The sequence below is a fragment of the Micropterus salmoides genome, unplaced genomic scaffold (genome assembly GCF_014851395.1).
Source record: "Micropterus salmoides isolate LMB-PRFRI ecotype aquatic unplaced genomic scaffold, ASM1485139v1 Ms_hic_scaffold_21, whole genome shotgun sequence".
NCBI classification, from domain to species: Eukaryota; Metazoa; Chordata; class Actinopteri; order Centrarchiformes; family Centrarchidae; genus Micropterus; species Micropterus salmoides.
The window spans coordinates 22,062,868-22,083,508 of record NW_024041262.1 but is presented as its reverse complement, the minus strand read 5'-3'; the positions used below and the strand labels follow the sequence as shown (position 1 = coordinate 22,083,508).

Here is a 20,641-nt window from a genome sequence, read left to right as displayed (position 1 = left end):
GTTCACATAAAAATAGTACCAATAAACCAATGTCTCCGGTACCTGCTCCAAACAGATGAAAAATGGACCAGACCCCCCAAAAAACAGATTGCAATGCAAGTGCCCAAACTGATGAAATCCAATCCAAAAGTGAGCAACTTTATGGCGCGCATGTCCATTTGAGCTTGTACTCTGTTCAAATCTAGCCACAATATATATAATTTGAGGAAGAATGCAGAAACCTTGCTTAAATAAAAATAGTAATGTGACACAAAATACTCAACATGTCAAAACTAAAAGCCCTTACTATATGGAAATATCTCCCTGTTTAAATTGTTTATGCTGATTCATTCATGCATAAGCATCATATTAATGTTGCAGCTGTTTGAAGGAGAATAAATGTTTTGTATGTAAAAGTTACTGTAGCCATGAAATGCATGTCGTGGAGTACAATATTAGTGTCTTTGGACGAACTTGAGTGGTTTTAATGTGTGAACAGTTGTATCTGCGTGTTGGCCGTTAGGGGGCAGCAGCGCTGAAACACGTCGCTGGAGCTCAAACTAAAGAAGTACAACCGCTTCCTGGTCAGGTCAAAATAAACAAGAGAAATGGCTACTTCAGACGAAATTAAACGTCTTGAATATTTATCTTTGGTGTCAAAGGTGTGCACGGAGCTGGAGAATCATCTGGGAATAAGCGAGAAAGATCTGGGTAACGTTACGTTGCATGGCAGCATTGTTTTCTCATTCACGTTGATAAGAAACAGGCATGATATAATGTTGACTGTACCAGTGTCTCAAAGTGCGTGGATGGTTAACGTTAAACACCAGTTGCTGTTTTGCAGCTGAATTCATAATCAGTCTGGCAGAAAAACACCCAACATTTGAGGAATTCAAAGCAGTTCTGTCTGAAAATGGAGCAGATTTTACAGTAAGCCTGCAACTAAACAAACACATTTTCTTTGTTGCTGCTGCTGCTGCTGCATTGTGTTTTCTCACTAAACCCATTTATTTTTTCAGGATACCCTCATTGGTAATTTGCTTAGACTCATTCAGAGGATGCGAGCCATACCGTCAACAAGTGAAGGTACAGGGACCTTTTAATATATTTTAATACCTTAGGTTTACAGGACTATTGTCAAATAATCTGTTCTCTATTGTGTATGACAGCTCATCAGCCAGAGGCCAAGACAAAGAGTGAGAAGGACAAGATGAAAAAGAAATACCCTGCCTTATGTAAACCAGATGCTTCTGTGTGGATGGTAAGGCTCATTTAATGACAGTTTCTTCTTCTTTCTTTTTTATTTAAACCTTTTGTAACTTCCGGGAAGCCTCTAAAGTCTCTTTGTCAGTGGGAAAATCAGCAATGGCAAGAATAGCACATTTCAGGAGCTACTGCAGTTTGTAAACTTCATGAGGTTGTGGATATATTGTCACAAATTTTTACCTCTCCTTCAGATTCCACCATGCCACACAGATAAAGATGATGAGCAAGTCGCTGCAGCAGCCATGAAGGAGCTGGAGATGCTCATGCCTAACTTCTGTGGGAAAAGCTCTGATAATGGGTAATTTAAAAAAGGGTTTTGTCCTAAAAGTGGATACCTGCCTGGAAAAGAAGCGGCTCTCACTGGGAGTAAAAATTGGACTTCTGTTTTTCTCAGGTCAGCCGAGCCTTTGCACAGAGAAGGAGGTCGAGACACAGACAGAGAAGGCGGACGTAAGCGAAGTCGTTCTCGCTCCAGATCAAGAGATCGTGACGGACAAACGAACCCCAAGCGCAGAAGGAAACGGGTGTCTCGCTGGAGTGACCGTCCACCGAGCCCACACAGAGACGATGACAACAACAACAACAACAAGGATGACAAAGACTCTAATCGCTGGAATGATAGACTTGTGGATCGGCCTCCGCCAGAAGAGCCTGTTGTGGGCGACATCTACAATGGCAAAATCAGCAGTATTATGCAGTTTGGCTGTTTTGTGCAACTAGAGGGCCTCAGGTTAGTAAGATAAATGGCATCTTTACTGTCCTGCACAGCAATACAGTAAGACAAAATCTATTTTAATATTTAGTTTTTTAGGATTTCAGTGTGCTTGTTTGTCTTGTAGCCTACTTCTTATAATGTAGATTTTAGTGTTTCTAATAAATTTAGATTAATTCAGATCGTGTTTTTGTTTTTCCTCGCATGTTATGTTGCATTCAGATTGGTTTTGGCGAGTGTCTGCCTATAATGTTCTTTTGGGGTTTGCACCCTAATACTGACCTGTAGTGTATAACTGTCATTGTCTGCAGAAAACGCTGGGAAGGCCTGGTGCACATCTCAGAGTTGCGCAAAGAAGGACGTATAGCCAATGTGGCTGATGTGGTGACCAAAGGCCAAAAGGTGAAGATCAAAGTGCTGTCATTCACTGGAACCAAAGCCAGCCTTAGCATGAAGGTGAGTCATGTATAAAGTGGTGGAAGAAAAGTTGGGTTGAACACAACACCGTAAGGAAGCGAGAGAAATCCATTTGCTGTGATAGATGTAAAAAAAGGAGTTAAATAGAATATAAAGTTTAAGTAAGATCTTAACTTCAAATTTGTCTTAATAAAAAGCAGCAGCAAAAGAAAAATGCATTGACAAGTTTTTCTAAATCCTGCTGAGACAGGCCAGGACTTTTTAATTCTTGATATACCATTCTGGTGATAGTAGGCTGACTTTGTAATTATCTTAATGTGGCTGTTGAAATTCATGTCAGTCCATGACTGCACCAACATTTCTGTCTTGGTTTGTGGTTTTTAAGATTGCTGACGTTTAATCGTTCTTCCATGGCTCCAAATGGTTATGTAAATTTGTACTGTGCCAGAAAGTCCCAACCAGTTTTCCAGTAAGTCTAGTAATATGATGTGGTAGACTGTTTCAAATGCAGCACTGAGATCCAGTAATACCATGACTGAAAATCTGCCACTCTCTGTTTAAATGGATATCACTGAAGACCTTAATAAGAGCAGTCTCAGTGCTGTGGTGTGATTGAAATCCTTACTGGAAGACATCAAAACAGTTGTTTAGTGCCAATAAGTTGCTCAGCAGAATAGATTTTCTAATTATTGTTACTTAAAAACAGGAGGTTTGATATGGGTCTATAATTGCTAATTAGTGACTTGTCTAGATTGTTCTTTTTTAAGAGTGGTTTGATGACTGCAGTTTTCAGGGCATGTGAGAAGAAACCCGAGAGAAGAGAAGTGTTTAAAATTTGTAGAAAATCTGAGGCCATGAAATTAGAAGTATTTTTGAAAAAGCCTTGGCAGAAGTTGAAGGCAGCAGCAGGAGGATTTCAGATGTTGTATAAGGTTTTTTTTGACTGATGGGATCAAATTGTGTCATGCTTTTTGAATTGATTTGTGGACACAAGGATAACGCATATCCTGTACCTGATTTGGAGGTAGTGACTGCCTGTCTAATTTTTAAAATGTTTTCAGTGAAGAAGGAGGAATTTAGGAGGTTTAGAAGCTACTGACACAGGAGGATTGTTAGAACAGTTAGGATAGTTGTTTTTGGCAATGATGTCAGATTTCTCAGTTCTAAATCATAAATGCGAATTATAGATGTCCTTATGAACCTGGAGATATGTTTTTCCACCACCAGCCTTCAGTTTTTCAACACTTTCTTTTTTAATTCTTCCCAGTGTGGCATCTCTCCATGGAGATCTTCTCTTACCAGAGATCGCCTTCACCTTAGAGGGTGCAATGGCATCAGTGACCTTTTGTAATCTTTGAATTGAAATGATCTACAAGCTCATTGACTGAGTCCCACGAGAGGGCAGGTGTGGAAGAGAAAGCCTAAATAAATATTTCACTTGTGTTTTCAGTGATACGGCGTTTTGTGAATACCTCTGTTTGAACGTTCATGTGCACGGAGATAGCACTTTCAAAGAAAACACAGGAATGATCAGCGGGAGCAACGTCAGTCACCATAACCTTGGAAATATTCAGATCCTGAGAGATGTTTAAGTCCAGAGTGTGCTCCTTATTGTGTGTGGGCTCTGTCACATGCTGAGTCAGTCCATAATAATCAAGAACTCAGCACAGTTCTTTAGTCTCTTTTTTTCTGTGGGTTGCCAACATGGAAGGTAACATCACCAACAACAACCACACATTCAACATCAGATTAAAGATAGTAGTTCAGTAAAGTCATTAAGCTGCTAGCAGAAACAAAAAACAAGAATATTAGCAAAAGAATGCAAGCAGTGGGCGAGAGCAAGCAACAAAGCTTGTGCACTTAAAAAATAAAAAGGAAGGAAACTAAATGTAGCATAGTGAAAACAGCAACCTGCTGGTTACAGTGCATTACAAATATATTTGTTTAACGTGTTAAACTAATGCATGCATATCACTTACGTTCAGTAAAATAACTGGTTTCTCAAATGCTGCCAGGATGTGGACCAGGAGACAGGGGAGGACCTGAACCCCAACCGGAGACGGAACCTGGACCCTGGAGCTGGAGACGAAGCCATGAGGAACCCTGACCGCCCTGTTGAAGCCAGCGTGCTGGAAGTAGAGGAAAACCCAACAGAACGCAAACGGCTCGCCAAGATAACTGACCTTGAAAAGTGGGAGATTAAACAGGTATATATCAAAGACATTCACACAGAGATGTAAAACGGATTCTTAAAGTGTTAAATGCTTCCTCAGGGGTTATTTCTTCCGCGGCTGTTTTTTTTTTCAACCACCCAGTAGTGGTATATTTTCTTCCATTCAGATGATTGCAGCCAATGTACTTCCTAAAGAAGAGTTCCCAGAATTTGATGAGGAGACGGGAATCCTTCCCAAAATAGATGATGATGAAGGTAAAACTCTACACTTTATTCTTAACTTTTTAGCTAAATGGAAGTAATACTGCATGGTAATGTCTCTTCCATAACTAAATCCTCCACAGATGAAGAAATGGAGATTGACCTGGTCGAAGAGGAACCACCATTCCTGAGGGGACAGACTAAATGGAGCATGAGCATGAGTCCAGTCAAAATAGTAAAGGTATTTATCCAGACTCCAGAAAGTTGTTTGTGGTCTGGGCAGGCTCGGAACGGCTGATGTTTTGGGGCTTCCGGTGTAGCCAGAGGAAGTCTCGGCCTGGATATCTGGATAACGGCTGACGAGAATTGAATGCAGACACATTTTAAAAAGCTAATCTCCGGGGTTGTGAGGTTAATAAAAAGCTCAGTTGTCGTCAGGTGATAGCCAATGTGTTCTGAGATTGCATTTCAGCCAGTGCGTTCCCCCTCTTTTGCTTTCCGCACAGCAACCAAAGCCCAGTCTAACATGATTGGTCAATACTACTCAGACTACAAACGGCTTATGATACTAAAATCTATTCCCTCGCCTGCAAATTCTGTGTTCATATGTCGATATCTGTTTATGGAGATCATGTTCTGGGTCTGTTTGAGGGTGCTTTGCATCAGTGATACTGTGTACTTACTAATCTTCTTCATTTTTTATAATAAAGTACAATAGATACCTGGAAATACACTATATTATGTGTTCGCGCCGTACATACTGATGCAGTCTGACAAAATGTTTTATGCCAACAACTGTGTTTTATGTTGTCCATTAGAATCCAGATGGCTCCCTTTCCCAAGCGGCCATGATGCAGAGTGCTCTTGCTAAGGAGAGAGAGAGCTGAAGCAGGCGGCTCGTGCAGCAGAGATGGACTGCATCCCTACCGGTCTCAACAAGCACTGGACTGACCCAATGCCTGATTGTAAGAACCTGAACTGCGCATTTTGAATGCCCCACTGAGGCTGAAAATAAGTGCAACCCCGAGAGTGTGATTTCTTGCTTTAATTTCCGAGCATCAGTGGAACAAACAAATAGTACTTCCAACCGGAAACTAATTAAAGGACAAAATAAATCTCTGTTGTCAGAGATTTTAAATTTAGAAAATAAAATGTAACCATATGTCTTGTGCCAGGCCTATTACACTGTTACATTGTTACCATGGCATGGCTGGAGATGACTATCTAGCTTCCCTATGAGTTTTCACTGGCACACAGAGTCATAATGCACTGTGACTCTGTCTTCCATAGCCTGAAGGCTACTGGAAGGAACTATCAGAGTTCCTTCCAGTCCTGGTTACTACCTCTGACTCATAGTTTAATACAAAAAGAGCGTGTTGGGAAGTTCATTATCATTGAAGTTCATCTTGATTAAATAAAGCAGTAGATTCTAGGAGGTGGATCTTGCCGGAACTTCCCAATGGTTCTAAGTCACTGTTTCTCTCCTGTGCAGATGAAGGAAGGCAGATTGCTGCAAATATGAGAGGCATCGGCGCTATGCCTGTTGATCTTCCAGAGTGGAAAAGATATGCCTTCGGAGGAAATCAGATATCGTATGGCAAGAAGACAGAACTTTCCATCCTGCAGCAGAGAGAGAGTCTGCCTATTTTCAAGCTTAAAGAACAGCTTGTTCAGGTATGAGTGCATTTCAGGTTAATTAAGGTGATTTTTTTAAAGATGTCTTAAAGGTGTTGAACAAGAGCTGAACCCACAATACTACCTACAACATGTCTACCCACAGAGGCATCATGTGAATACATTACCAATTCATTCTTTCTCTTGACAGGCTGTCCACGATAATCAGATCTTGATTGTAGTTGGAGAAACTGGGTCTGGTAAGACCACGCAGATCACTCAGTACCTGGCGGAGGCGGGCTACACCTCCCGGGGGAAGATTGGCTGTACGCAGCCCCGTCGCGTAGCTGCCATGTCAGTGGCCAAGAGAGTCTCTGAGGAGTATGGTTGCCGTCTAGGCCAAGAGGTAAGTGATCTTCTTAATCTGTAGTAGAATTTTTAGTAAGAGCCTTTTCTCTCTCCTGTAGCATTTATCCATTTCAGATTAGTTTCAGTTTTTGTAAGATGTCCTTCACCTTCCCCGCTTGTTTGCTTTTTTTAACCTTAATTTTAGGTGGGTTACACCATTCGTTTTGAGGACTGCACCAGTACAGAGACAGTAATCAAGTACATGACCCATGGTATGCTGCAAAGGGAGTGTCTGTTGGACCCAGACATGAGTCAGTATTCCCTCATTATGCTAGATGAGGCCCATGAGAGAACAATCCACACTGATGTGCTATTTGGCCTTCTCAAGAAGGTACCTTACATTCTACAAACTACACAGTATTTTTAAAGAATGGTAAATACCAATAATGCTATTACATATACAATAACTTTCTCTCATCTCTTTTAGACGATCCAGAAACGCAAAGACATGAAGCTGATAGTGTCCTCTGCTACACTGGATGCTGTCAAATTCTCCCAGTATTTCTTTGAAGCTCCCATCTTCACCATCCCAGGAAGAACTTTCCCAGTGGAGATCCTCTACACCAAAGAACCTGAGACAGACTACCTGGATTCCAGTCTCATCACTGTCATGCAGATCCATCTAACCGAGCCCCCAGGTACGGTTATGTCAGAGTCATGCATCTATAGGACAAAAGGAGTTAGAGTTTGCTTTCATGTAAAAAAAAAAAAAAAAAACTTTTCTCCGTGTGCTTTGTCCAGGTGATGTCCTGGTGTTTCTGACTGGACAAGAAGAAATCGACACCGCCTGTGAGATCCTGTATGAGAGAATGAAGTCTCTTGGTCCTAATGTTCCTGAACTGATTATTCTTCCAGTTTATTCTGCCCTTCCCAGTGAGATGCAGACAAGAATATTTGACCCTGCACCCCCAGGCAGCAGAAAGGTAATAAAATGCACCAGATAAGATTAAAGCTGTTGTTGGGGATTTTTATAGAGTGAACCCAGTCCTTTAACCCCTGATAGTATTCAAGTTCCAGTTGTCTTTGCTGAAATGAAGTACATTTTATTATGGGATAAAAGCCTTTTCATTTTCGTGCCACTGTCTTTCTTTGATAGAATTTGAATATATGTACCTTTTGGTGTCTTTCAGTTTATATTTGCATCTAAAGTTCGGGCACAGAACAAAACATACGCCTTATAGAGTAATTCATTTCTTATTTTGGTTTTTGATACCACCAGGTCATCATTGCCACAAACATTGCTGAGACGTCTCTGACTATTGATGGAATCTACTACGTGGTGGACCCTGGCTTTGTTAAACAGATTGTGTATAATTCCAAGACGGGCATCGACCAGCTTGTGGTGACGCCCATATCACAGGTCATCCATTTTAACACAGTCCTTATAATTTGGAAGTAAACATACATCCTACTTTCAGTGATTTTTATCCTATGTTGAAAAACTGAACATCTGGTAATGATTTAAAAGATCCTTGAAATACTCCCTGATCTGTTTTCAGGCCCAGGCCAAGCAGAGGGCAGGGCGAGCCGGCAGAACAGGCCCAGGGAAGTGTTACAGGCTCTACACAGAGAGAGCCTACAGAGACGAGATGTTAACAACCAACGTGCCAGAGATCCAGAGAACCAACTTGGCCAGCACTGTGCTCTCTCTGAAGGTAATGTACTGACTTTTTCTAACATTTCCATGAATTAGTTTCCATGTGTCTCAGCTGCTTTGAGTTTTTTGCTAAAACTAAGCAAGGGTGTTGACATTTCTAGCACTTGGAAGTAAACTGACGATTCTTTTGTTTTTTTTGATGTGTCGGTTTCTCCTGACACCCAAACCACAAAAAAAAAAGATATATAAATAAGCATACTAGTTGTCTTTTTATGAAAGCTATGCCCATGTCATAGATCGTACGTCAGACTGTTGATTCACTGTTTGATAATTTCAACTGTAAAACTCTGAAAGTTATTGACTCGAAAAGACCACCTTTGGCAAGCAAAAAGTGCAGTGGAGAAACACCTTAGCTGTCACAAGTCTGCAAAACAACTGAGCACAAGTGGAGGAAAAAGTCATCTTCAGATTCCCTGCGACATCTTTTAGAGAGGCTTTGTATTTACAGTCTGGTGGGATTATCTCACACGGTCCTCAGTTGGTTCAGATCATATCTCGAGGCAGGGCTAGCTTGTTACCATTGGTGATTATAAATCTGCGCGGATCAACATGATGTGGAGTCCCCCAGGGTTCGATTCTAGGGCTGCTCCCTCACTCAAGTCGTACTTGACAATAACATTGCTTATCATAGACGACACTCTGTCAATGCTTAGAGCTACTAGCTGGATGCAATTACATTTCCTTTAACGACACGATCGGAGTCAGTGTATGTGGCAACAAAGACGAAAGAATGAAAATTTACTAAAATTACTTTTTTTGTGGACTTTTTTGTGTGAGCTTCAGCAGCAACAACAAGGCAATAACTAAATCAGCATTTTATCATCTCAAAGAAATGGCAAGGATTAGAGGTCTCCTGTGTAGGCAAGATTTAGAGAAACTCCTTCGTGCCTTCATTTCCAGCATGGTGGACCATTCTAACAGCCTCTTGTCTGGTCTTCCCCAAAAGACTACTTGTTAGACGATGCCCATTAGGAATGCTGCTGCTGCCAGAGTTCAAACGAGAACCAAGAGAACTGAGAACATTACACCTTCTCTTAAATCTTTACACTGGCTTCCTGTTACTTATAGAAGTGCTGCTGCTGGTCTATAAATCCCTCAGCAGTTCTGGCCAAAATATATTTTTGATCTCGGATAAGAATATAAACAGCGCCTATAGGTCTTTAGGAAGCAGTCAATTGGTAGAACCTCGAGTCACAATCAAACAAGGTGAAGCTGCTTTTAGCTGCTGCACACAGATGGAACAAACTTCCTAATAATCTGAAATGCAACTCAACTTCAGACACTTTCAAATCTAAATGAATAACTCATGTGCCTTTGATTGATTGGTTTCTCTACTGCAGTTTTTTGCAAAATTTCTTTCTTGTTACTGCACTCTAACGGTATTTCTGGTCTATTATTATTTTTGTCTATTTGTATTTTATTGAATTTTATCTATTTTATTCTGTCTTAACTGATTACTTTGGTTTGTATTGCTTCTATTGTTTTTTTGAATGTTATTCAGTGCATATATTACTCATATAAAACACTTGTCTTTTGATGAAGGTCATTAGAAATTTTGATCTGAACATTATTCATGACTTTGTTGCCCAGTTATTATTTTTCATCAGGCATTAGCATTATTGTGAATCGTGTTTTTCCTTTCCCCCTATGCTATCCAGGCCATGGGCATCAATGACCTCCTGGCTTTTGACTTCATGGACGCTCCCCCCATGGAGACTCTGATCACAGCCATGGAGCAGCTCTACACTCTGGGAGCTCTGGATGACGAAGGTTTACTCACACGGCTGGGTAGAAGGGTGAGGAGAATAGGAAAATATATGTTCTCAGTCAGATTGTTGCATTATGACCTTCAAATAGCATTTATTATATTTTTTTATTATTTCGTTTACTCATATAATCTGTGCAGTCTTAAAGAAGTAGTACTAGAATAGGTTTGTCCACTGTGATCCATTAAGTCTGCATTTTGGTTTGATCTTCCAGAGGTCCCTATACTGTACATTATGTATACTCTCTGTATTTGATATACACCTGTCTCTGTGGTTCAGATGGCTGAGTTCCCTCTGGAGCCAATGCTGTGTAAGATGTTGATCATGTCCGTCCATCTTGGCTGCAGTGAAGAGATGCTCACTATTGTCTCCATGTTGTCTGTTCAGAACATCTTTTACAGACCTAAGGTATGTGGCAAAATTACTGATTCCTGGCCAGACTATCAAGCTTTCTCTCCAAATCTTTGATGAGAAACATAATTTTTTTCAAGGCAACAGTGTGAAGCATATAAAACCTATGTGGAAAAAACACGTATTGGACTCAATGCTTCATCAAAAGACACAAACAAAATCTAGTTCTCCCTTTTTCAGGACAAACAGGCCCTTGCAGATCAGAAAAAGACGAAGTTCTTCCAGCTTGAGGGAGACCACCTTACGCTGCTGGCTGTCTACAACTCCTGGAAGAACAACAAGTTCTCCAACCCCTGGTGTTTCGAGAACTTCATCCAAGCCCGCTCCTTAAAGAGAGCTCAGGACATACGCAAGCAGATGCTGAGCATCATGGACAGGTATGAATTCAACCATGTGTTTGATTTATCTCTGCGTATTTCAATGTTTGTTGTATTTTTTAAGAATGGGGGGGGAAATGGCAATGGAACTGTATTCCACCGAGTAACACCGATCATTTTCATAGACCAAATTTTAACATAATAAATAGCGGACTAAGCAGCAATGTATTTAAATGCATGCCATACTTGGACAAAAGTATTTCAAATTATTCAAATATACTCTTGACATGGTTTCCTTTAATAAAACTACAATTTGAATGCAGATAATCCATTTTGAGTGTACTATGCAAATATTAAACAACACTTAATATTTCTCAGACACAAGTTGGATGTGGTATCTTGTGGAGCAGCTACGATGCGGGTCCAGAAAGCTATTTGCAGCGGTTTCTTCAGGAACGCTGCCAGGAAGCACCCCCATGATGGGTACCGTACCCTGATTGACCAGCAGGTGGTGTACCTTCACCCCTCCAGCACCCTCTTTAACCGCCAGCCAGAATGGTACGTCCTGGTTTTACACTGCAGGACTGACATCTCATCTGACATTGTCTTATAAACCTGGAAAAAATATTTGCGACTAAGGCTGCAACTAATGATTATTTTAATTATTGACTTGATAAATAATATTTTGTTTGTAATCAATTGTTTATTCTATAAAAGAAAATGTGGAAAATGTACATTATAGTTTCCTAACACCCAAGATGGCATCTTCACATTACTTGCAAGGAAAGGCTTCAAATCTTCACATTTGAGATACTATAACTAGCCAATGTTTGTAATTTTTACTTGAAAAATGTTGCCAATTAATTTTCTGTCAATTTATAATTGATTTAATGACTAATCGTTTCAGCTATTTGTGAGATTTATTGTTAATGAAATCTGCACTAATCGTTATTAACTGTACTTTGTCCTCGTCATACTTCCTTCAGGCTTGTGTACCATGAATTGGTGCTGACCACCAAGGAGTACATGAGGGAGGTGACCACTATCGACCCTCGCTGGCTGGTGGAGTTTGCACCAGCTTTCTACAGGGTTGGTGACCCCACACGCCTTAGCAAGCAGAAGAGGCAGCAGAAACTGGAACCTCTCTACAACCGTTACGAGGAACCCAACGCTTGGAGAATATCCCGCGCCTTCAGACGCCGCTGAAGGCCTCATGTGCCTTACGCTTCTACCACGTGGAACTGTGTAGCGCATACGGACTGAGGTAGCTGATGACTTACAAAGACGCTTTGGTTTCATATTTTAACTTTGCTTTGTCACATCCAAACCTTCGACCTGACAAATGCTAATTAAACCTTAAATAACTGTATTTTCAAAATATTTAAACTAAACTTACTTCAGTAATACTTTGTTTTGCCTTGTTAGTTGTTTCATTACCATAATCAGATGTTAACACTCAACGGCAACATTCCTATATTGTATTTTCTATGAAAAATTTGTTTTTTTTAATTGCAATCTTGATGTTTGCTTTTCATTATTTAAGAAACACTGGATGCACTTTTATTTTCTGCGCCCTCTTAATTATCCAGTCTTATGCTCAAAAGCTGTTAAAGTATTGGTTTTGACATTTTGGAAAATATTCTTCTTGGCTTTTTTGTTTGTACAGTAAATATGAAGCAGCTGCTTTGCTTAACCTGTTGGAAACTGAGAAACAGCTAGCCTGGTTTTTAAGTTAACAAAATCTGCCTATTATACCTTTTAAAGCTCATTAATTAACATGTTTTATCTTATTTGTTCAATTCATACAAAAACCAAAGTGTAAATGTGCCATGGTAGCTGTTTCTTAATTTCCAGCTAACCTGCAGTTGGCAGTACCTTCATATTTACCGTACTGACATGAGAGGGGTACCAATTTTTATCTCTCAGCAAGAAAGCAAATAATTAGTGTTTTTCCTAATATGATAAATAGTTCCTTTTAAAAACAGCCTCAGAAGTTGAAACACAAATATTAACTCATAGAAGGGAAGAAAATGGGGACAAGTTAAAGAATACCCACATACGACTCATAGCAAAAACACAGGAAAGAATAGTCTGGACTTCAGTTTGGGTATTATTATGGGTATTTATTAAGCAATCTCTTCAACCGCAGTCATGTTTATGGATTGAATAGGCCTCAAATGTGAGAGGAATGCAGCTCTTAAAAACAAAACAAAAATCCCTAATGAGATTAATTTAAAACAAAAACACCATAGCCTTATATACAAGTGGATGGGGTGGGCATGTGCAAGAGGTGCATGGGGTTTCAGGGTGTGTATGATGATGGGTTGTTACAACAGGAAGATTTCTGAAGGTGGGGGAGAAAAGAGGGAGCTGGCTTTAGTACATGTAGCCTTTGGAATAGGGCTGGGGGCCCATGTTTTGGGGGGCTTGTTCTGTGGTGTAGGGCACTCCCTCGTCCAGGTGGGAAAGGGGCACCGTGTCCTCCTCGTTGACGTAACGCTCAAACTCGGCCTTCAGGCTGGGCCGCTGATTGTCAGGGAAGGCCAGCGAGATGAGGGCCTCAGGCTCACACACAAACTTGTAAACATAGCGCTCCCCTGCCACCTGGGGAGAGAGGGAATGGCTTGAGTCATACAGGAATGTATAGGAAGAAACTAAAGCTTATAAAACACATAATTTGAGTGTTATATGTGCGTAAAAAAGTATAGTATTATTCTCTATGACTGGCCCAAGTCTTATCTGTTCATTCAACAGAGAGTGTATGTGGTTTAAATATCCAGTAAATGATCAGATCTGCATTACAAAAGAAGTGGATGCAGTGACGCAGTTATCATCTGACAAGTTACTCTGCTGTCATTGGTAATTTAATGGGAGTAATTAGCATTTAATTTGACTCACATACTGGCCACTGCAACCCAGTTTCACTTATTTCATTCCGCCCAATGCCAGAGATACATTTTTAGCTGTCTTAGCTAAGATCTTTAATTTATCAGGAAAACCCTCTCCCACTAATCTTTTGACCACTTCATTTCTGTAAAAGACCTGCAAACTATTTATAAACAGATTATTAATATTTACAACTGCAAACTTTGTGAATTGTTGCGCAAACACCACCACCCACAAGGATTATTTATAACCTGGCAACCCAAAGCATTGTTCTTATTAATGGATTATACCTAATCTATTGCGCTGATCTAAGCATTGGTAAATGATTAACAAGGCATTAACTACAATGTATAAACCCTTGATAAAGGGGTGCCTTATAAGAAAGTTGTACCTTAGATGTTGCTATTACTCTACTATTATTACATGAGGAAGGACACTTCAGTAAAGTTTTTGAGACGATACCGGTTAAGTTTGAAGACTATATATCTCAATAAGGACACATTTTAAATGACAGATTCTCTGAGCTTACAATATGAAAAAGGGCGTGTTTTGTACCTTCTGCATGATTCCCTTCTCATAGTAATAGCGCAGAGAGCGACTGAGCTTGTCGTAGTTCATGGCTGGACGGTTCTTCTGCATGCCCCACAGCCTGGCAACCTGAGGAAGAGGAGAATGAGGAGATTCCTGTTGTTACACTGCTGGCATGTTAAGCTTTAGTGAAGTTCATTTGAAGTTGACTGGTTATTTAAATGCTTTTTAAAGGGCTTAAGAATATATCCTTCTTCAAATGACACGTCAACAGAAGAGAATTGTATGTGTCAGCATTTTTTCCCCCCTTCAGAAGCGCAAATTCCCCAGATCATAATTCGACCCAGTTGTGTGTGTATATATGCACTTTGACCACTAGGGGTCGTCGGTTTCAAGTCAAACCCTCTCTACTCTTTAACTCAACAGTGCCACATGCCAAGACCAGGGCGAGTCCCCACATGTGGATTCACTTCCTTTTTATGTAACCCATTACCACTTGAATGCAATCAGGGTCCCACAGTGTTCACAGTGAAATAGGAGTCATGGCTGGTTGTCAGAGGCAGGCCATGAAATACACTCCCAACCCAAAATTGAACCCTCAGCTGACAAGGGACCACTTACAGAAAACCTGTGCCTCACAACAAACCCACACAGGCAAGAGGAAGTAAATCACATAATTTCGCAACAGCGAACAGTCTTTATGTTGACAAACATCTGAGATGGTAGAAGAAACTGTAATGCTGGTGAAGGGGGAGTGAGACACTGAGAATCATGACTCAGGAAGAGACAGGTTGTATCCCACAGTGGCCATCAAGTCAGCAGCCCTGTTTGATCTCTGAGTGCACTCTCAGCCCTAATTGCTCTTGTAAAACTCTTACCCCATTCATTTTTAATGTACAGTAAGAAGATAATGGAAAACACAGTATAGACCTATACGTATTAGGACCCACCTAAATGGACTCCGTCTGGTACGTCCAATCAAAGTGCAGACTTAAACATCACAAAAATGTCTCGACTAAAGAAATGTGAGGAGGTGAGAGAGAACGGGGGTGTTTGGTGTTTCTGTGATAGCGCTTGTCCTTCATTTATCAATCTAGCATTTCATGTGTTGAATAATGAATGGGGGACTAATGGAAGATGGATCAGAGAATAGACCTATGAGGAAAGTGGCCAAATCTCACTTCTAATCGCTCTAATCTAAGTAGCGCTTTAAAACCCTGCTAAAATAAATTCATTCCGAGAATAACTCCTGTGCTGTCCTTATCAGATTTATATTAACATCATGACCCATATCAACACTCCTCCACTATCTGTGGATAAGGCTATACAGTAATATGAACTAAAAATAGTGTTGTTGGTGAATTTTAAATGGTATATCTTCAAGCTAAACATTTAAGTTTTTAATATTTTTACAGTTTTAATAGAAAGAGGCACCTAGGCCAATTGCATAAGGGCGTTAAGGTGCTGGGCCATTAATGGCTGCTAGATGCTTGCTACAAAAAAAGTTGTGTATTGAAGTCAATTCAAATGGTCCCAGCTTCTTTCTCAAAATCTAAATTCCATAAAAATGTTCCCCCACAAAACCTCAATAAGGCCTCAATACCATACAGACAGCCTTTAAGATGTGTGCGACCTGTAAACCCAAATTCAATTGTTTCTCATTACTCATAATAAAGTGACTGATCTGCTATAAAAAAGCAGAACAAAATACTTTAGCCCATTTTGTCAATTAATCTCTGTAAGACGACACCCTCTACTCCTGCCGTTTGGACACAAAATGTCCCTGTTTCTGAAAGAAAATACACTTTTTCGTTTAAAAGGAAAGATGGTTTCAGATATACCTCTTCGGGTTCAATGAGTTTGAACTCCATGCCACGGCCGGTCCACGCGATGAAGTGGGCATTGCCCGGGTCATCCAGCAGGGCCACCAGGAACTGCCAGAGCTGCAAAGAGCCTCGGCGCTGGTAAGGTGTGCCCTCGCGAAAAACACCCCCCCCCTCCTGCTTCACCTCACCTAAAAGGAAGAGAAAAGAGATGTCAAGAGGTGTCAGCATGTTTATGGGCTATGATCACATACATCAGATGCTTTCTTTGTATAACCTGCAGTTACTGAATCTGACCAGCTTATGATGCAATTCAAACAATTTTATAGGTTCAGTTGCACTTTGGTTTACCCACAGCCAAGTTAATTTGATATGTGATACATCTTCAGCACATGAATCTACATCAGACCATTAAGATTCAATTACTATATTAGGGTGTGAAATGGTTCTTATATTACATGTACAAACAAAGAATGTTTTTACTACATATAATACAAAATGGGAAGTATCAGAATTTTAGTGGAGCATCTAATCTTGATGTCTGATGTAAACTGAATAAAATTCTCTAAAATAACAGCAGTATGTTTAGTTGAGACAGAAATAAGACTTTTTAGGGGACATTTTATGCCACAAAGTAAAGATTTAAGGTAATACAGAGCACATAGATATTTAAATCAAGAACAAGATGCATCCGACTTGTAACTGAAATTAAAACAAGTAGTGATTACTAATACTGGGGGAAACAACATGTAGGTAAATGGACACTGATTCGTGTTTGGTTCTTAGTTGTTTATTGGTTACTCGATATGTTGTACACAAGTGTCGGAACATGAGAAGCTCAGCGAAGTTAATGCTGCTGTCTCAGAGAACTTGCACACTTCACTGGTTCAACCAGTGCTGACACCCTCAGGCTCTCCACTAAATCTCCTTTAGCGTCAATCACCAACACCAACAACACCATGGGAAACTGCTTGTCTGTGTTCTCACCGTGACAGAAGAGCCCTACATTGTGTGTGTGGAGAAACCAAACCCACTAACTAAGCTTCTGAGCACACAAAGACCCATGCACCTCTTACAGCAGGATCCCTGACGTCAATATAATATGATCGTCAGGTATAGAGATTGCAGTAGGTTAGTGTTTCTCTTCTATACCGGCTGTCATCCAACTAACACCTCGCAAAGTGGATTGCGGTGTGCCAATAAAATTTTGTGTGAATGCAGAGGGATTATGGGTACAGCAGGCTCACCTTCGAACTTCTCTGGAACTACACGGGAGTCATTTTCAAACAGATAGCCTGGGAGACAAAGGGAGAATTGTGTTAGTTTCAAGGAGCCTTGATCATAGTCCAGCTAGGTTGTTCATTTGGGATCTGTGCCAGGCTTTGAATACCATCCTAACAAAATACAAGGATCTATTCATGCATTGAATAATGTTAAGCCAATAAGCGTGTACTACTTTTACAAAAGTAGAGCACTTCAGTAACAGGGAGAGGATTTCATATTGGAAACATCTGAAAGACACTTGGATCTTTGCTACCAAGTTTAAAGGGTCAGTGATCTTATTGTAACATCTTTTGGGCCTTTTGGAGTCACTCAAGTTCTTACAAGCTGAACATAATTGGTGTATAAGAATTTCAATTACCCAAAATGGTGTAACAAACAATGAAAGTGGAGGGAAGGACTGTTTTCCTTTTTGCTGGGGAAACAGTGTGCTTTTTCCAGGATTTATGTTTACTCAGGGATTCTTGAGGCAGGGGTGAGGCGACAGCCTCTGCCAATGGAAACATAGACACACCGCTGGTTAGCCAATGGAAACACGGACACTCTATGCCGGTTAGCCAATGACCGCAGAGTTCTAACCAGCGAAGCCCAATGTAGATATAGCATTGGAGAGGAGGCGATTGGACACATGCAATTCTGATATTGACATCACTACGATTCCTTCTGCTGAATATCAACTATAATTTGGCATAGGCCTCTAAAAGGGGCAAAATATGAAGGTTATTGCAATAAATGAAAATAAACATTACCTTCATTGCTATGCTGGGGGTTTGGGTAGCCCTCACTGTGGTGGTACATAGAGGGACATCCAGGCACATCTGAACACAACAGAAACACAAATAGCTGTAGGTCAGATTTTTAGTTGACGATAGTGATAAACACAATGCGCAATGATAGGATAAACGTCCATCCATCCATTGTCTGAAAAAAACTTTCCCATTTTGCCCAGAAACACTAATTTGATTTGTGATTGTGTTTTGTCAACCATCAATAAAGTGGTCGGGTGGAAATTGCTCACAAGGGGTTAATTGTTGAAGAATAATCACTTTTAGTGAATCTGACCACAAGTTCAAGTGAATAAAAACCCTATATGTACCTGCTAATAGACACTTATCAGCTTGAGAACATAGGTGTATTATATGGATATTTTGTGTGATCGCCCCGAGCAAGGTCAAACGCTGCATTCATCATATCACTTCTCTTGTCTCTGGTGGTATTTTTAGGCCATGAGCAAGCACCTTCACCAGACCAGAAAAGCGGTACAGTATACAGTGTCTGCACTTTATCTGAGCACATCATTGACTGACTTAAATAGACATTCACATTCACCAAAATAGATTTTATATTCCTCCTCATAAACCCTCAAGCAAAATTCTCTTCAAGTTGGAACACGTGTAAAGCACATTTATGTTATAATGACTTTTGCAATCCGAGGAGTGTTGCTAAGTGTTTTGTGCTCCACATCCTGTGACTGCCCCGCTCACCTTTGTGTGCGTTTGTATGTTTTTCTTTGGCTGTCGGTGCATAACACACAGGTGTGTAGGTCTATATGTTTGTTTTTATACCGTCTGTCAACCGAATGAACGAGACAAGCAAGAGCATAAAAACGGAAAGGTGCAGCTCTTTGCCTCTGGCTCTGGACGTGACTCACTCCTGGGGAATGCAGCTGCAGTACTGTGACTGTGATAAGATGCCACTGGGGAAAATCAAACCCTCCTTTCTGGGACAGCAGCACTCCATCATACTGTAAATAATATGTCTGCCAGCAATGGCTGGCTCCCACTAGGGAGTGATGGGTAGATTAGGTGTGAGAGCACCGGGGTTAATTGTGTACTGAGTGACATGACCATTTTGTGTCTTTCATGCGACACAATAGCAGTGATTAAGCAGTGGAATGCCCATTTGTATGTGAAACTAGGAGTCTCATTCTCAACCCTGCTTTTAAAACAAGACTGCAGTCTAGTGGCATTTGACTTTCATTGTTCACATTGTAGACATAAGAAAACACAGGTGTTGTTGTCTTACACGCTATTTACTTCAGCACACATCTTTTGTCTGCTCCATTATCCTTTTCCATTACATGACCTTAGAATTTGGGACATGATTTCTTTCAATTAAATGACCATAAATGGACAGAGTTATAAATCAGCAGCATATAAACAACAATTATTGCCTTTATAAATTATATTTATGCCTATTTTTTGTTTGCAGGGTGCATTTATTATAACAATTATAACATTATAACAAGAACACAAATGAAAGAAACTGTCTGCAAATTAAATATACATTACTCCATTTAAAAAGGGGGGGATTAAAGTTTCCCCATTTATACTTGTGTTATTGTCCATACGGTGATTACTGAGAAGCTCTGCTCAAGAAGATCTAGCGGTTATCATCAAGGGAGGAGAGTTATCTCATGAAAAGTGCGGTCTACAAAAAAATGGTAATCTCCAGTCTTTTATGTCTGATCGGCCTCTGCAGTTGTTCAAACTCATATCAGAGGCACTTCTAGGGAAACAACACCAAATTTAACATTCCCCTCTTCCAGCAGTTATCCACAGAAAAACATCCTTTTTATACTTTCCCCTCTTTCTTTTTCAAGGTTGTGCGATTCCTTGTCAGTGCTATCCAGTCCTAAGATGCACGTATAAAAACAGAGAGTGAAAAGAATTAGGTCGCTTTTCCTTGGGTTTTTATTATGCATAAAGTATGCTGGTTTTAGTACTGGAAGGCATTCTTTGTAGATATACACTAATGTGCATGTGGGACCTGTGGGAATCTGAACAATAACTTTTCTGCCTTAAGTCCAAGAGCAGCTTAAATCCAGGTGACTGAGGACACAACGTATGTGCAGTGTTATGTTTCTCCCTCCTTGTTTTAAATTCAGAGAGGCAAGCAGAAGAGCTGGTTCCTGTGGTCTCCAGTGGTAGAGCTTGTTGTTAAAGTGCCTGAGCTAGCTAGCTACCCCACCCCGTACCCCTCGTCACCCCCCACTCCTTCCCCTCACCCTCTCCCAAAGCCCAGCCAGTGAGAGGTTCGGGTTACTGCGGCCACGCTCATTTTTCCATTATGAGTTCATCTGCCTGCAGAAAAAGGAAGCCGCTGGTGCAACCTGAAACCCTGGAGCACTCCACCAGGGACTCTAGTCTTTCCAGTGCCCTCCATTTTCTCAATGAAATTCCTCTGCAGTGGGGGGAGGGAT

At 40.6% G+C, this 20,641-nt stretch overlaps 2 protein-coding genes across 2 annotated transcripts in view; one reads left to right on the top strand and one right to left on the bottom strand.

The window, feature by feature from the left end:
* Positions 1 to 534: 534 nt before the first annotated feature.
* On the top strand, positions 535 to 12,558 carry LOC119915470 (ATP-dependent RNA helicase DHX8-like). The gene is given in 24 exon segments (XM_038735006.1): positions 535 to 690; positions 824 to 909; positions 999 to 1,065; positions 1,149 to 1,240; positions 1,437 to 1,543; positions 1,640 to 1,975; positions 2,269 to 2,413; positions 4,390 to 4,581; positions 4,715 to 4,802; positions 4,892 to 4,989; positions 5,567 to 5,621; positions 5,624 to 5,713; positions 6,241 to 6,422; positions 6,574 to 6,768; positions 6,916 to 7,101; positions 7,198 to 7,408; positions 7,512 to 7,693; positions 7,990 to 8,130; positions 8,270 to 8,425; positions 10,086 to 10,223; positions 10,473 to 10,601; positions 10,785 to 10,981; positions 11,300 to 11,479; positions 11,908 to 12,558. Coding segments are annotated over 24 exon segments (3,576 nt in total). The 5' UTR covers positions 535 to 587; the 3' UTR covers positions 12,128 to 12,558.
* A 465-nt stretch (positions 12,559 to 13,023) lies between these two features.
* Positions 13,024 to 20,641, bottom strand: part of etv4 (ETS variant transcription factor 4) — a 30,304-nt gene continuing 22,686 nt past the window's right edge. Inside the window, exons 8-12 of the mRNA XM_038735007.1 lie at positions 18,189 to 18,257; positions 17,406 to 17,453; positions 16,177 to 16,349; positions 14,363 to 14,464; positions 13,024 to 13,525 (exon numbers count right to left, since the gene is read on the bottom strand). Of these exons, the coding sequence (XP_038590935.1) occupies positions 13,298 to 13,525; positions 14,363 to 14,464; positions 16,177 to 16,349; positions 17,406 to 17,453; positions 18,189 to 18,257 (620 nt within the window). The 3' untranslated portion in view covers positions 13,024 to 13,297. The remainder of the gene's footprint in view (positions 13,526 to 14,362; positions 14,465 to 16,176; positions 16,350 to 17,405; positions 17,454 to 18,188; positions 18,258 to 20,641) is intronic.